This window comes from Protopterus annectens, chromosome 16.part0 (assembly GCF_019279795.1).
Source record: "Protopterus annectens isolate FY-2018-M chromosome 16.part0, PAN1.0, whole genome shotgun sequence".
Lineage (NCBI taxonomy): Eukaryota > Metazoa > Chordata > Ceratodontiformes > Protopteridae > Protopterus > Protopterus annectens.
The window spans coordinates 554,566,682-554,583,758 of record NC_056750.1 but is presented as its reverse complement, the minus strand read 5'-3'; the positions used below and the strand labels follow the sequence as shown (position 1 = coordinate 554,583,758).

At 38.7% G+C, this 17,077-nt stretch overlaps 1 protein-coding gene across 1 annotated transcript in view; it reads right to left on the bottom strand.

Annotated features, from left to right (window-relative positions):
- The window catches only part of LOC122790620 (protein GPR107-like), a 377,399-nt gene extending 360,593 nt beyond the window's left edge, over positions 1-16,806 (bottom strand). Inside the window, exon 1 of the mRNA XM_044058145.1 lies at positions 16,617-16,806. Within this exon, the coding sequence (XP_043914080.1) occupies positions 16,617-16,806 (190 nt within the window). The remainder of the gene's footprint in view (positions 1-16,616) is intronic.
- Between the last annotated feature and the right edge of the window lie 271 nt (positions 16,807-17,077).

The following is a 17,077-nucleotide window of genomic DNA, read 5'->3' as shown; positions in this document are numbered from 1 at the left end:
GACTGGATAGCTCTTTTTTTTGAGAAAATAAAACTCACTCTTGTAGAATTAAAGGTGCTTCTGTTCTGTATAATCTGAAGGTATACCAGATACAAAATAATTATTTTATGCAACTATTCAATGAACCATAAACAGTTTTTATTCTCCAAAATATCAGGACATTTGCCATTTTCATATTTTTGGCAGGGCACACTTGCAAGGAGAGGGAATGTCGCACGTAATGTGGGACAGTTGATAACCCTATGGAACAGGGGCAAACAGATGACCAAAAAATAAATTGCTTAACAACTGTTTAGTCACAGTACCTACCAAGTCTTAGGTTCATAGGTTGGTACTAGGCTATTAGCCCTAGGGCCTATACAAGCCTAGCCATAACAATTCCCTGGCTATTTCTTCCCACACTATTTACTTCCCTGGACCCCTGTCTAGCAGGGCGACTGACATGATCCCCGGGGTGAATTTCCTTTCTCCCATCCAATTGTCAAGGTTCCTTTTGAAGAGGACCAAAGAGGCACTCTGCTTGACATGTATGGGCAATCTATTCCAGAGTCTGGGGAGTCTCTGGGTCAGGAACCTATCCCTCCAGCATGTTTTGTTTATTGTGATGACAAGGTTTAGATCCCTGGATCGTGTGGCTCTGAGGGATTGGGATTTCTTTAAGTGTAGCATGTCCAACAGCTCTGGGTTTGACATGGCCTTGTATTTTAAGCAAAGATCGCCTCTGAGTAGACGATATGTGACAGAGTATAGCTGGAGTTTTTTAAGGCGGTCAGCGTAGGGCATCTGCTTTAGGCCTGTGATTCTTTTAGTGAGACATTTCTGTGGCCTTTCCAGTTGTTGCAGATGTCTTAAGAGGTACATACCAAACGGGGCATTGTATTCTATAATGGGTCTAATGAGGGATGAGTACAGTGGGACAATGACCTCCTTTTTTCTGGATGAAAAGCCCTTAGTGATGAGGTGTGCCACATAGAAGGATTTCCTGACTGTTGTGGCGATGTGGTTATCACAGTTTGTGACTCTTGTAACCCTGTGAATTATGAATGTTCAGCCTTAGATTTTGTTTTCCTAACAAAAAAGTCTAGTGCCTGAGGGGTGCATACATATTCAGTCCACAAAACCAGAAAATGTACAAAGTCCAATGAACGCAGTTTGTGCATATAAAACCAAAAATGTAAGTACCAACATAATGCTCCCTGACAGCTCCTTCATCTTGTTAGGGTGTGTTCCCTGCAACCTTACTGTGTATTCTCCGTGCCTTGGGTTAGTGTTTCCTTTCTGATTCTAATCCCAAGTGAAGCTGTTCACGGTCTAATAAGGGGTATGTTAACAGGGGTAGGCTGGGTTCATGTAGGTTAAATTGACACAGCCTTATGACAAAGATGGGCTGGGAAGAACTCCCTGTTAGGAGCAGGATACTGAATGCTGGACATTTCACACGAATGGTACAATTAAAAACACAAGGAAAGGTTTTGTGCACTGAAAATAGCAGAAATCATTACTCTAATTCTTGGCATCCTTACCGGTAAAAGCAGGTCTTGGGCTTTCTTAATGCTGAGCAACAAATGACCTTAATCCAAACTGCACAGAACTGAATGGTCTTTGCAGTTTCGAGCCAAGTACAAATACAGTACAACTTGCAAGGAAGATGGAGGATAATGTACCAATGTAGCATCAGCACAATTCTTCTCTTCCCAACTAACAAATGATGTGAAAATTAAGAGGCAAGTGCTGATCTCTGTGGGATGCCAAAGCTCACTAGTAAAAAGAAAATGCTTAACCTCATCTGTTGGACTGCACTATACCTTCAGGGTAGCTAGCAAGCCATCTTCACTGCACTGAGAGTAAGCCCACATGAAGCTAGAGGTTCCAGAAGGCAGTGATGGCTGACCATATCAAACAGCAATACCAGTCAATAGTGTAATTGTTTAGTCTATGTAGACTGTGAATACTTTGCAAAGCACCCAGAAAAACAGACAGCATTAACACATTGCCTGGTCCTGCTGTAAAAAGGACCTAACAGTAGTGATCTGACTACACGCATGTGAATTGTTCTAAGGTTAAAAATCAATGATATCATGCAGAGCTATGTCTCTGCCATAGCCAGGTCTAAAAATGGTGTTGTGCTAGATACGAGATTACTATTATTAATGACGTATCTAAGCACTTAAACATTTCTCTACATTTTTTTGTTTTGTTCTGAGAAAGAAACAGGACAGCAAGACAGTGATGACCGATGACAGCAAAGTACATCTTTTATACAGAGACCACTGCAGTCTCTAAATAAGCTGTTGATACCCTTCCTTCTTTTAAACAGCTAGTACTGACAGACTAAACAATAGACTTGCAGGGTTCAGAAATTCTGAGGGTCACTCTTTGATGGAGTCTGAGTTTATAAAGAGATTTTATGGACCATGTAAGGGTTAAGAATTTCAAGTTTGAAAACACACTAGCAATGAGGCAGTGAAACAATGAGTCAAAAATCATTACAGACAGCTAGGCCTGCTGCCATGTAGCAATGAAGCCCTTACTATGACCCATATTACCAGAGTTTGAACAGCAGTTTAGGCAATTACTGGAGCTGGCAAGAGGTGTGTATGTGGAGGGGGGGGGGGGTACATGTCGATGCACTTGTTCTCATGGCAGAAACCCCAGTGGAAAAATGAGATGCAGTGGGACAGCTAACTATGGGGGGCTGAACAGTCTTGAGAGGTTACATTGTCCACAGAACATACTTAAATGTCATCACTGAGGCTCACTGCAAGTTGAACACTGAGGTGGTTTACATGCATGAGCAGAAGGGTTAGGGCCAGAGCTGGATCCAGCACTAGGTGACCTAGGCAACTGCCTAGGGTCTACTCACTGCGAGGATTCATTCAACATTTAGTTTTTAATATATAAAAAAAAAAATTCTTCAAGGGATTTCATTATTCTTTAAGAAAACAAAGGCCCTTTATCTGTGTGTCCCTGCACACACCTCCCACTGTTGCTTCTTTTCTGCGAATGTGCAAGGAATTTAAACATAACAAACATCCCTGTAAGGATGCATTTATGCCATGCCTTCATCGTAATTTAGGATTAAGGTAAGTAAACAAACTTGACTTCCTTCAGAATGGGAAGGAATTAAAGGAGTGAGTGAGAGTGTGAGTGTGAGTGTGTGTGTGTGTGTGTGTGTGTGTGTGTGTGTGTGTGTGTGTGTGTGTGTGTGTGTGTATGAATGCCCTACTTAGGGCAGGCAGGTTAGTTAATTGGATCTGGCTCAAACCCTGTAACTTAGTTACAGGATATAACAGCCTGAATCCTCTACATCAACTATTACAGCACTCAAAGTGTATTTTCAACAGATTAAGTGTCAGTGCATTTTCAAAACAACTGTGAGCTTCAAGGGATGAGAAGTTTACTGCTACTCACATGCTATGCCTATTTTCAATGTACAACTGTTTTGTTTAGCAAATGATTATCACTGTTTGTGCTATAGAATTTGAAAGAAATGCTATTTAATTTAGCTGATACTTAGCTTGATCTGAAGCTTTATGCACGGAAGCTTAACCTGAATTGTTTACTGGGGAATGTTTCTAGCCTGAATGTTGACTGCAGAGTTTCTAGTCTGTTTAATCCACCTTTACAGACTTCACTGTTTTTATTTGAGAAACTTTGTGAAATAGATTTCAGGAATTTGCATGATAGAAGTTTTAGATATAGAGGCAGTTTAGCAGCTAATGTGTCTAAAGCAGAACTTGATGCGCTGAAGTTATGCAAACTTTGAATGTTAAAATTTTAAAACCTGACAAAGGCGGAGGGATGGTGCTTTTAAATGATGATGATTATAATAATAAGATATTAAGTATATTAAATACGGAGAGCTATGTGAAAGCATCCATTAATCAATTACATGTAGCATATCAACGCATTAGGGGGCTATTGAATGACCGGTTTATAGATGGTATGGTGGTTATAGATACCTATAATTTTATTTCTGTATCTACCCCTGTTACACCCACTATTTTGGGATTACCCAAATTACATAAGGACTTGTTTAACCCACCATTTTGACCAATTGTTGATGGTCGTAACAGTATCACCTACGGATGTGCTAAGTTAGTCAATACGAAATTTAAAAAGTATTTAAATGGACAACCGCAAATTTGCTGTGATTCTTGGGACTTTTTAAAGACTATTAATAGTCTTGAATATCATGGTGTATATAATTTTTAACTACTGACGTCTGTGATTTGTATACTGTGATTCCACAAACTTTAGGTGCGTCTTGGGTCCGTGATTTTTTTACAAAAATTAGGAATTGTGGGTGATGAAATTAATTTTATTGAAATTTGACTGAATATTTACTAAACATTTTAATAAATAATAATTTTATTTTGTTTGGTAGTGACATATATCTTCAAAAATCAGGCATTGCCATGGGGTCCCCATGTGGTGGGAGCTCTGCTAACTGTGTCATGGCCTATTGGGAAAATGAGTTTCTGTTTTGCCATGACACATTTAAACAGTTTGTGGTTTGGTATACGCATTATTTGGATGACATTTTTGTATTGTTTAATGGTGATGAGAATAATCTTGTTGAGTTTTTTCATGCTATAACAGGGTTAACTACCTTTTTGAACTTTACATTTTAGTTTAAATCGGAATCTACTGCCTTTCTTCATGTACTGTTAAGTAAAGATAGAGTTATCAATTGTTACACAGCTAAAATTTTCCGAAAACCAACCTACTCCAACTGTCTTACATTTTCGCAACTCCCACCCATACCACCAAAATCGTTAGGTGGTCAAGGGACAGCTTGTAAGAGCGGCCTGTATAACTAGCTTACATCATGAATTTTTAGTTGAATGTCAAACACTTAAAGATACGTTTTTGGCCCAAGGTTACCCATCACGTTTGATTGATGATTTGGCCAATTAAATTATACTTAAACGTGAATCTGGGTGGTTTAAACCTATATTACACAAAGGTTCTCTTCTACAAGATGGACTGCCCGAGTGTATACATGAAATTATGTCCAGAGATAATATAAGTGGGTTTGATTTTTCTCTAATATTTAGCACCCCTTTTTCAATGGATACTAATTTTGTTAGAGATATCCTTTATAAGAACTGGGCAGTCATAATTGATGATCCTCAACTTAGGAACAAATTGTCTGAAACCCTGAAAGTGGTTTATAAATGTGGGGTTAACTTAAAAAATCTTGTTGAGAAGACCCAGTTTAATGTTAGATCTGGGGGTATGCTTAAGTGTGGCTCTTGCAAATATTGCAAATACATTAAGACTTCCAATAAGTTTTTAGTGGGTAATCATACTTACTTTATTAATGGTAGGTTTAACTGCAACAGTGTTGGTGTGATATATGTTGCCGAATGTCAACAGTGCCCACGGTTTTATATTGGTAAAACCGAACGTCATCTGAGACAACGAATATATGAGCACTAATACAGTATTAATAAAAGATTGCAATAATGCATTAGCCAAGTATATAATTGAATTTAATAATCACTCCTTTCTCCTTTTTGAGTAAATGAAAGAGAATGTTAGAGGGGCCCTTGGCATTTAAATCTAGAATTGAGAGAACTTTGGTAGCAAGTTTTGACCAATGCCTATATATTTCCAGGCCTGAATGAGTCATGTTCCCTGAAATGCTTGCTTAGATTGAAATCTTTAGAAAGACGTTAACTGATGTATTGTATATATGCATAATGTTTATTTTTATATATCTGGGAGTATATATTATATGTTTTTATATATATATATATATATATATATATATATATATATATATATATGTATGTATTTTTATAAGTCAAGTACTATTTAAATTTATATGTCTTATATAAATTTATTTTATATGTTCCACATATACATATGTCTTTTATAAATGTATATATTAGCCTGTGCTTATACCTTTAAATCTGGCTTTCTCATTAATTGAAAATGATGACATGATTTTACTGGTTATTTAAATGAAAAATTTTTATTGGATTGGTGTTTTATGTTGTCTGAGGAAGGTCGCATATTTTGCGTCCGATAGCGCTCACAGTAAAGTGGTGTCTGGCTCTTTGCCTTTGTTTTTTACCAAGTCTGAATACTTGTTATTTGTGGTTTTCATACTGCAAAATTGCCATTTTTTTAAATGTAACCTAGGCAACTTATTTTTCAAAGGCAGCAGGCACTGAATTTATATATGTAAGACTGAAACAAAGTTGTTTGCTAGCAGCAGCCTCTTCAGTAGTTACAAATCTGCTTAGTGTGGAATCATTCAGATGACTTTTACTTCTGCAGAGAATGTGCATATTGACTGATATTGAGTGGCCTATTATGGTTAAAATGCTTTGAAATGGGTAGTATTGTCATTATTGGATATGTTTTGTTCCATTGCTTTCTGGAAAAATATTCAACTACAAATTTAAAACACTCTAACAACTGGTGTATACAAAGAATATAATTTAATACAATCAGGAATCAAAGAACACATGCGTGTCTGCATGATCTTAAAAATGTGTAAGGGGCCAATGGTGCGAAAATAGCCCAGAGGTAAAGTTATCTGCCACTGGCCAGATGCATCTTTTTTGAATGCAGACTTCAATGCCATTTCAATGGCTGAGTTTCAAGAGCAGAAAAGTTAACAATGCTAAGTCTGTTTTCATTGTCAGACTGCAATGTTTTGTTTGGCAAATGTCTATCAGTGTTTTGTGCTATAAAAGTTTCAAATTAAATCCAAATATCTGTAATCCTTGTAGAAGTAAAGAAGAAAATGCTATGCTCACTTACAGGTTTGAACAGAGTTTGCGGTAACTGGGGAGAAATAGCCAAGTAATGGGACAATGGAATACCTGCAGAGTGAGTGTCTGTGTGAGTGTGTGTGTGTGCGTGTGCGTGTGCGTGTGCGTGTGCGTGCGTGCGTGCGTGTGTGTGTGTGTCCTGATCCATTACTCTGCCTAGGGCTCCATTTGAACAAGATCCAGCTCTAGGGCAAGGTGTTGAAGGCACAAAACTCCCTGGTCTCAGGCAGGTGACTGCTCCTCTCCACTATCCTGTTCTTGCCTCCTGGAAAAAATGAATGGGCTGTATGGGGCAGTAGAAAGAGGGGATCTTAATGATCACTGAAATGAAAAAGAAATAACTGATCATCTGAGACACCTTGCTGAACAAAATCTCTAAAGTGGAGTCTGAAACCAGTAGGAATACCAGCAGGAATGAGATGAGGAAAAAGGCAATGGATGTGCATATAGCTAGGATGTCAAGCCGTAAAAAGAGATACTGCCTCACATATGTATGCAACAAATGTCAGATTGCACAGACCTTAAAGTGTGAGCTTGCAATGGTCAGTAATACTGGGTTTATGTAAAGGATGGGTACAAGAAATCTGTTCTGGGTGGGAAAAGCAATACATTAAGAACTTAATCTGCATTAAGTCAGCATTTCATTAGAGCTAAAAAATACTAATTTCTTTGTAAAAGCCAAATTTTCTGACAATATACATATGCGGGGTCCCTCATTATTGGCACATAAGAAGGTGAAGGAATCTGCATGCCTTTATACCTCATAACACAAACTGTCTACAGCTGCCTGTCGTGGTATGTTTTCCTAATAATTTTGCTACATTAAAAAGAAAATCAGAATGTTTTAAAGACGTAGTTCTAACAGATAAGGGTCAAAAGTGTGTGTGTGTGTGTGTGTGTGTGTGTGTATATACACAGCTATTAGGCTGTTTTGTTCTGTCATTTAGTTCACAACAAATATCCATAAATGACTTGCTATGAACAAACTCAGTGAATAGCAAAATCACACTGGCATTACGTATGATACAATAGGGCAAACAGTTTTCAAAAAATGTTGGTCATAGTAAATACAGAAAAATAAACTTCTGGCAATTAAAAGATGGTATGGTCATATTTAAGATGAAACTACTCCATTTCACTTAAAACAAAAGTACACACTACTAAAGGTACATATTCAATTATCCAAGGGTCTTGTCCTGAAAATGTTAAAAGCTTAAATCATTAGGAAAAAAAAGGGATCTCTATAGAAAAGGTCAATTCAGTAAGAATCAAACAACTGACAGCTTGTTTTACTGATTACAACTTGCATACAGAAGAGCTACTGTAAATTTACTGACTACCATAACATTTTGAAGGGTGTTCTACGTTGCTACTCAATGTTGCCTCACTCTTAAAGTCACAACCTGTCAAACAAGGTCTTCGTCACCCCAACCCTTTTCATTCCTTCTGAGAAAATATTCATTGCCCGTGAGCACCAGATGAGATGGGAAGTACAAATGTGGAGATCAGCAGTGGGGCTCTAGGGTCAGGTTGATATTCTTGGTATGTAATACATGAGAGAGCTGTCTTTTCAAACTTGTAAAAGTAAGTACTAGACAGAGTAGACTATTATGCTGAAGGTAGCCACAGCTAAACTGTTAGGATGACTGCTTTGTTGGTCCCAATACTGGCTGGCATAAACAACAGATGGAGAGAGACAAAGACCAGTTTCTCTTCTTAAATGCATGAGGATATTTTTCATTTGTGGACCAGGTAGGTGGGATGATGAAGTAACTCAGTCCTGGAGACAAAAACAATACAGACTGATTACTACAATGGTATGTGAAGGAATGTCAATATTCTGTAATGCAGTTAGCACTTCCTGCTTTAATCACAAACTAAGTTGGGAAATTTCTACTGATCATGATGCATTTTACTGCACATATTTCAGATGCGTTTAACTTAAGACAGCCATTATGGCTAAGTCCCTTTAGCAAGCGAAATAGGGACTGTAGAATTCATTGTTAAGTAGGAGTTGCAAGAACTTTCTTACTTTCACCATACAATTTTTGTTTGCAGTATTTTAAATGTAGTAGTCTTGTTTTGCACAAAGCTACTTCCAAATCTTTTCAGTTTTATCCGTTCTCTGCTACTGGTGAACTGAAAGTGTATGCGACAGCCAAGTACCCAAGTCCCTGGTGCTCAAAGGCCACTGACTCATAGCCATGGACTCCAGTGTTTAATAGCTCGCATGGACTGCTGCTTGCACTTGAACTCAATCAGTCTGGGCATGGTGTGGCAGCTGTACAGAGAGATGGGTGCTACTGCACCTTGCCCAAACACATTATTAGAGTTCAAGCAAGATAAGTGTGCAAGCTATGGGGAGGAGGGGGTGTGGTAGTGTAATTTATGTTTTCAGAAAGTGGGAGGTGAGGGGAGGTTTAGGGAATGGTAGGGAGATTTAAAGTTAGGGTGGTGTAGTGGAGTTTTAGGTTTAGGGAGCAATCGGAGCCTTATTTTTTAGTGAGTAACCTGGGATTTTAGGCTTAGTGAGGGGAGTGGAGTTTTAGGGTTCGGGCTATGAAACGGAGGACTCTGATTAGGGTTAGGGACTGGGTAGATGTATTAGGGTTATAATTATGTCTCCAGTATGGCTATATAGCTATGAAAAATCAGGTAGAGGGAGGGCTACATAATTAAGTAGGATGTGGCTAGAAAAAATTAGGGCACTTGCTGTTCAGAGCAAGTGTGAGATGAGTAATTGCAGTACACCTAAGAGTATGACTTACACATGAACCCACACAATATATATGCATGGGAAGCCCAGTGGATGTGACCAACATAAGACTGGAACTAGACAGATCAAATAATTATTTTCATTCAGTTACACGTGAAAGGACTTCAGCTGGAACATGGGATAACATGCTGTTCTAAACAATTTGAAAATTCAACAAACATAAGATAGGTGATGTGTTAAAAAAATCAGATAGGAAAGATGAATTATTCTTACTGCCGTGTTTGCAGAATGTGCTTCTAAACTTATTATTTTAAAAAGTTAACATGAGAACTTTTAATTTTCTCCTTACATTATCTAATCAATATCTGATCAATATATTTAATATTGCTCAATTTTCATTCAAGTGGTGTATGTTGTACAATATAAGATGACATGTTCTATGCTGTTTCTTTTGGCTAATTTGTAAACCTGACAAACCCACTAGACTCAAATGTCTCTTTTTCAGGGGCAATCAAGCTGTACTAACCTGCTCAACATTACAAAACAGTTGATTACTACGAATAATAAAATTACAAAATAATACACAACTGCCTGTGAAGTTCCTGCAAATGATAATGTCTCTTCAACTACTATGGGCTCGCCATAGCAATACTACAACACTGAATTTAATCCACAGGCTCCATCAAAGAGGTATACTACTGCTTCTATTACATCCATTGGTATAAAATTAGAAATAAAATAAAGTTTGAATGCATTACAAAAACACACAATTCAGAAGGCAAGACTTAATTTTTGGCCATCTGAATTGTAAGCTTGGCATTTTCAAAAATCCACTCCCACAAAACAATAATAAAATATAATAAAACTGTTTCATGGACCAGTCTGCAGTTTACTAAACAGTAAAAAGGTTAGGATGTAATTTTCATTAAGGACAAGATACTGATTTTAGCCATTTACAAACAGGAAAGGAGAAGGTGGTTTCACCCTGACATGTTCTGAAGATGAGCAAACATTCTTACAGGCATGGTTGTAATGTTCACTGTGACCCTTAAATGGGTCCAGTCTACTGATGTACCCCCCTTAGCAGATGCACTGGCTGCAGTTACATTCCTGCCCTGCCAATTCCAAAGAGATACCAATGCATTATTTTAGTAAATTAGTGAATGTTCTGGACACACAAAACTCAGATATCAAAATCTACTATTTTGGGAATCCAACCATTTTATAAGAATTCCCTCAGTCTGATATAACAAATTCTTAGGAACTAGCAGTTTTCCCAGAAAGAATAAATACAGAACTATATCACTAAGATGGAAATGCTACCTACAAAACCCTGTGAGATACTAAAATCGACTGTCAAACATGCAAACATGATGCATTATTATATTTATGATATGTTTCTACAAATAGCTCTCCTAAATGTGCAAACACATTTTAAGAAATATGCTTCAGGTACTTAAAAGCACAGATTTGTCTTGCAAAACATCTTTGTTAGTCTACATTACTGTCAATCAAATTCATCTGATGTCCATCAAGGGTTTCTTTCCTAATGTGTTTTCTTCCTTACTAAGAACAATTAATCACTTAATACATGTTCTACTTTTTAGAAGCATGATGTCAGATTAATTGTCCTCATCAAAAAGCATACATGAAGCTACTGCACCAACTGTTATGGAAGCAAGAGCTATCAGTAACTGTTGCAGTCTTATGACTAAAGTGAAGTCACACTAGAGATCTGCGAATTAGCACTGTGATGCTATTTTGATTTCTGATTATATACACAGTCTTTTGAATTATTTCTAAAAGTCTAACAGACAGAAAGGCGACACACAAAATAAGGGATGCAAAACATAAAAGCTTAACGACAGTTTAAACACGAATGAAACTTGATAAACAGCACTTTGCAATTCTGACAACAACCATTACAGTAAATCTGAGGAACAACTTACAGTAAATATGCTGAATCATTATCGTATAACGGTAGTTAGGGAAGATGAAGTCTCAGCAGAAACTGCTACATCCATTAATAAACTCAGAAAAAAAACTGTCATGCTTGAAATCCTTCAAAAGGCTGCATAATGCAGCTGCTACTCTGTATGCTCAGTGTGTTTCAATAACTGGCTGAACAATCCTCCTAGCATACAAATACTAAACACTGCTGATATTCCAATGGCAGGCAGTACATTCAATAAAAATATTGGTCTTAACTACCATAATAAAACCATAGAGTACTCAAAAGAACATGTTATAAAATGAGAAACTAGCTCATTCTTTCACTCTTCACATTATGGCCAAGTTAGAAGTACATACTTTTTTTGCTCGCATAACAGAGTGGACTACCCTATCAATATGGATTACAATGTCATACAGATAGCATGCAGCTCATAAATCATATGCTGCTCAGGTTAGCAAGGTTCAAAGGTTTGATAAACAAAAGCCTGATAAAAGACCAGTAGCATGTACCACTTCAGACTAAATTACAAACTCATTTAATATGCACAATAATGTTTCAACGTATTTCACTTACATATTCTGAAAAGAGAGAAGCATACATAAAGAGCTGCATGTGGGACTGGGTGGGAAACAGCAACCCAGCTCACATTTCTTGTTTAATGCAGAAACAAAAGTAATTCACAGTTTTTCAACAGCATTCTTTCATCCACTAAAATCTGTTTTGTTTGAGACAAAATTGAATACTAGACAACAAATGCCCCCACTGCATTACAGAAATACTTAAGCCAGCCAATACGGATATGCAAACATCTGTGTTTTTGATGTCAGGAAGCTTCCACTACATAATCGGGGGCTCGGTTCACGATGAGCATTCCTGATCATGGAATACTCTATCACAAACCTACCTATTAAACAGCAGCAAGTGGACAGTGACACAAAACAGGTCACAAATGAAGAATGACATCATTTCTGCAGCAAAATATTAGCAGTAAAAAATTCTTAAGACTTCTTGCCAGCAAGGGGAACTTGAAACAAGTTCACTATTTTAAACATTACAGTCTTAAATTACAGCAATGAACCTGGTACATTAGAAAGATATGAACTGAACTTCCACCTTCTTTATCTGCAGACTGTGCATATTTCTTCAAATCACCTACCTTCTCCATTCTACTGACTGTGCCTGATTAAACATTGGCATCAAGAGTGCATTACTTGGTTTTTAAATGTCCTTATTTTAAAAAGTACAACAGTGCAAGTTCGACTTACCTGTAACAGTAGATGCTTGTACAACACACTGCCTTACTGGTAATATGGGCAGTAGCTCCCAGTTACCTTTCCTCTTGTAGTCAACCAAAGCTCCACCTACTGCCTACCTGAGGGTCTGATGAACCAATCACCTGGCAGTACAGGGTCTGCCTTTCAGACCCACACACAGAACCCTTTCAGTTTTCTTGGGTGCAACAGGAAAATAAGATGAAAATATAATCTTTGCAAACACCCATACAAAAACCATACACACACACACACACACACACTAAAAAGGACTGCTGGACATAACTCAACGGGAACTACAATCCCAAACTATGTACTTACAAAAAAAAAGATTATGCATGGGTACTACCAGTAAAGCAGTGTCTTCTGTGAACATCAACTGTAAGTAGAACTTATGCAACTGTACTATGTTCAGCAAACACACTGCCTTACTGGGAAACGGGTTGATTACCAAAGTTTACTCATCCTGGAAGAGGAAAGGATAATGGTCCAGGAGCCACTACAATGTGGTCCTTGCGAAGCCTGCTCTGGATCTGGAAAAGGCATGCAGCTTGTAGTGCTTCACAAAGGTATGGACAGAGCATCAAGTTGCTCCCTCTAGAATACTTTGAGTCCATTCCTTTTCAATATGCCACTGAAGAGGAAAAGGCCCAGGTGGAATGTGTCTATCTTTTCTAGATTTGCCTTGCCATGGTGGGTATAACAAAAAACAATACCAGTGGACAACCAGGGAACAAATGTTTGTTCAGAGACAGGCTAACCCTTCTTTGCCCCAGTGTAGGAAACAAAAAGCCTTTCAGCCTTCCTGAAGGGTTTCATTCTGTCAAGGTAGTACCTAAGCTGCTGATGCACATCCAAGGTATGAAGTATTTTCCTCTCCTTTACTTCTGGGCTCTGGGAAGAACACAGGGAGGTTAATAGACTGACTGACAGTGAATTCTGAGACCACTGTTGGCATGAAAGAGGGGTTAGTGCATAACACAACCCTATCCATGTGAAAAACCAGGCAAGGCTGCCCTACCATGAGAGAGTTGCAACTCAAAGACTTGCCTTGCAGATGTCAGAATAATAAGCAAAATAGTTTTCCACATTAAGAATTTCAGATCAGTCTGTGCAGCTGGTTCAAAAGGTGGTAAGGCCAATTTTTCCATAACACAGTTGAGATCCCATGACAGAGGAATTTGCTTGTGAGGGAGGGTCTCGTATGCAATATTCCTTTCTTTAATTGTTATAGCAAAAGAAAAGAAAAAAGAGGGGAATTCACTGGCATTCAAGCAGAGATGACTGCTAAATGCACCTTAATGGATGCTTAAGGTGGGCCATCCTGAAGCACGTCATATAAAAATGTCAAGACTAGAGGGACATTAACCTCAAGGGACCCTCTGTTCCCATTTAGATATCACTTAGAAAACCTCATCCATTTGTAAACACAAGATTTTCTAGTAGCAGGGTTTCTGGACTCCTCCAACACATGTTGCAGATCCTCATGAAACAAGTACTCAGTTGTAGATGCTCCAAAGAGGGTGCACCAGCCCCCCCCCAACACTGTGAGCAAATCAAGAGTGTGAGGAAGTCTGTGGTAATTGCCCTTGGCCGATGCCATTAGAAGGGAGAACAAGCTTGCCTTGGCCAATAGAGGTCATCATGATAATCTTTGGCACCCCAGAAATACCTTGTAAATCATTGGAAATGGCAGAAATAAATACAGGAAAAGTACCATCCAAGAGAATGAGAATAAGTCTGCCCTCAAAGCCTGGCTGCAAGGATGTCTAAAACAGAATTTCTCCAGCTGTCCGTTTCAAATGGAAGCAAACAGATTTGCGGTGCCCCTCACACCTGGACTACATTCAGGAAATTGCCTTGCGCTGCCACTCTCATGGGTCTGCTTAGACTGTTTGCCATAACATTTTGCTCTGTCAGGTTGTATTATGTGTGAAGAGTTAGATTATGCTGTAAAGCCATCTCCCAAGGGCATCACTGCCAACCAGTACAGAGGTTATGACCCTGTACCCCCTTGTTTGCTGAGATTCCACATCACTAATGTCTATAACTAAAAGAATAAGACCCAGAGTCCATAGTTGGTGAAGGACTTTCAAGACATGGATCACAGCCAACAATTTCCTGTTTACTTGGGCCCCCAAGTGGCCTGCACTTTCATTCTCATTGACACAGCTCCCCAAGCAAAGTTGGACGAATATGTCTGGACAGGCTGCGCCAGAAGGGGGAGGGGTGGAGTGTTCTGGATTGATATTCAGTTGTGCTCTCCTCCATTGTAACCCTCATCTGATGAAGGGCAGCTCTGGAAACTGAGATTCAGGAGATTGTAGGTGATGGGCACAACAATTTCAGACATTCCCAGACATTCCCACTGAATTTTTCTCATGTGGAGATGGGCCAGTGGTATCATGACAGTCACAGACCCCATAAGTACTTGAATTTTTAAGAATTCTCTTGCGGAGGTGGCATTTCTTGTGGAGAATACCTGAAACACCATCTGGTAAGACAGGACCTTGTCTTCAGGAAGAAAGGCCATTCTTTTGTTGCTGAAGATTAATAACCTCAGGAACACAAGTATTCGCAAGAGTGTTAGGCACAACTTCCAAAGGTTCATCTTGAACCCTAGCAAGGAAAAGTAAGGTTGACACTTTCTCTAGTGATTCCTAACACCTCAATACAAACTCTGCACAGATCAGCAAGTTATCCACGTAAGGAAAGATCTGAATACCAAAAGTCTGACAGTGGGCTAATACTGGAGCAAGGAATTTAATAAAAACTGGAGATGCTGTAAACAGCTCAAAGTGCAATGCACAGAACTGAAGGTGCAAACCAGACACACCAAATCTCATATCTCCTGAAGTGATGAGCAACAGAAATATGGTGATACGCATCCCTAAATCCAGGATTACCATGAAGCAGTGGTCTGACAAAAGAAGCACTATCTTGAACTTGGAGACCTTGGCGAAGAAATTCAGAAAGGAAATGTCCAACACTGGTCTCCTTGACAGCTCTTTTTTGGGAGCCAGGAAAATTCTGGAGTACAAACCTTTCATTCCTCCAAAGAAGGGACATTTCTATGACTTCTGAGTGCAGCATTTGCTTAAGTACAGGAGGGAACAAAGTCTGATCCAGCAGGTAAGGGGGAACCCTCTTAAACAGAGGGGGATTTTCCTTCCACTGCCAGTGATGTTAAGCACCCATTTGTTAGAAACCACTGACAGCCAGATCACCTTCTTGAGAACTTGCAAGATGGGACAACCAGAGGGGAACTCGAAAAAGAATGGATGTCATGCCCTGCATTGTGATAAGTTAGAAGAGGGTTATCCTTCTTGTGAAAGGAACCCCCTCTTATCTTTGGCAGAGTTCATGTTCTGCCCATTTCCTTTTGGTGCCTTGGTATTTGTTCAGATGGGACTTCTGCTTATTACTGGTAACTATCCTGTTCAATGGAGGGAAACTCGAGAATATGGAATACTTTCAACATCCCATGTGTCAGTTTACCTCTGTCTTCACAGTGTTTAGGTATCTGATAAGCTACTGTATCAAACACAATCAGAATCAAGCTGAGTATTCATAACCAAATTTTAACTCGACAGAAAAATTTTGGCTGTGCAACCAAGCATACCTCCTTATTTATTTTTATTTTACATTTGTTGACCGGGATAGTCCGACTGGATGCATGTCCATTTTCAGCGGAGGCCTGGGGAGAAAAGCTCCAAGGGTAAGCAGATACAGCATTACATAATACCAGCATTACATATTACAAACAGACTATTTACAAAGATTACATAACTAAGCAAGTTAAACAAGTTCCACAGGTTACAGTTAATCCTGAGCACAAGTCAGGATTAAATTAAATTACACAGTAAACTGGTTAACAGATTTACTTATCACTACCAACATTGCTGCATTTCTAGAAAAAGTATCAGCCACTTCCAAGGCACTCTTTAAAGTATGTTTAGACCCTTGTGAAACAATGAAAACAATATCTATGACGCAGACTTTCTGCTCAGCAGGTAATGCTGCAGCAAACTCATTTAAAATATCCAAACATCTCAGTTTGAAACAAACTTCCATATAAAACACTGGTAGTCAAACACTAAAAGTTACTGCTCTGGACTGCGCTAGCTTCTTTCTATAAGATTCTAGCAACTTGCCTAGTTTAACTGAAGGGAATAGGTTAGCTGAAGACAATCTGATTTAATTGGAAGACGTCACTGGGGAGACAAAAGCAGGGTCTGCAGACAAGGGGACTTTGAGGCCAGGCATGGTTGAGCACACCCTGAATTTCTTAAAAAAAACTTTTTAAGCAGACTCTTTCAGAAGAGGAGAATTACAAGCTTTCTTA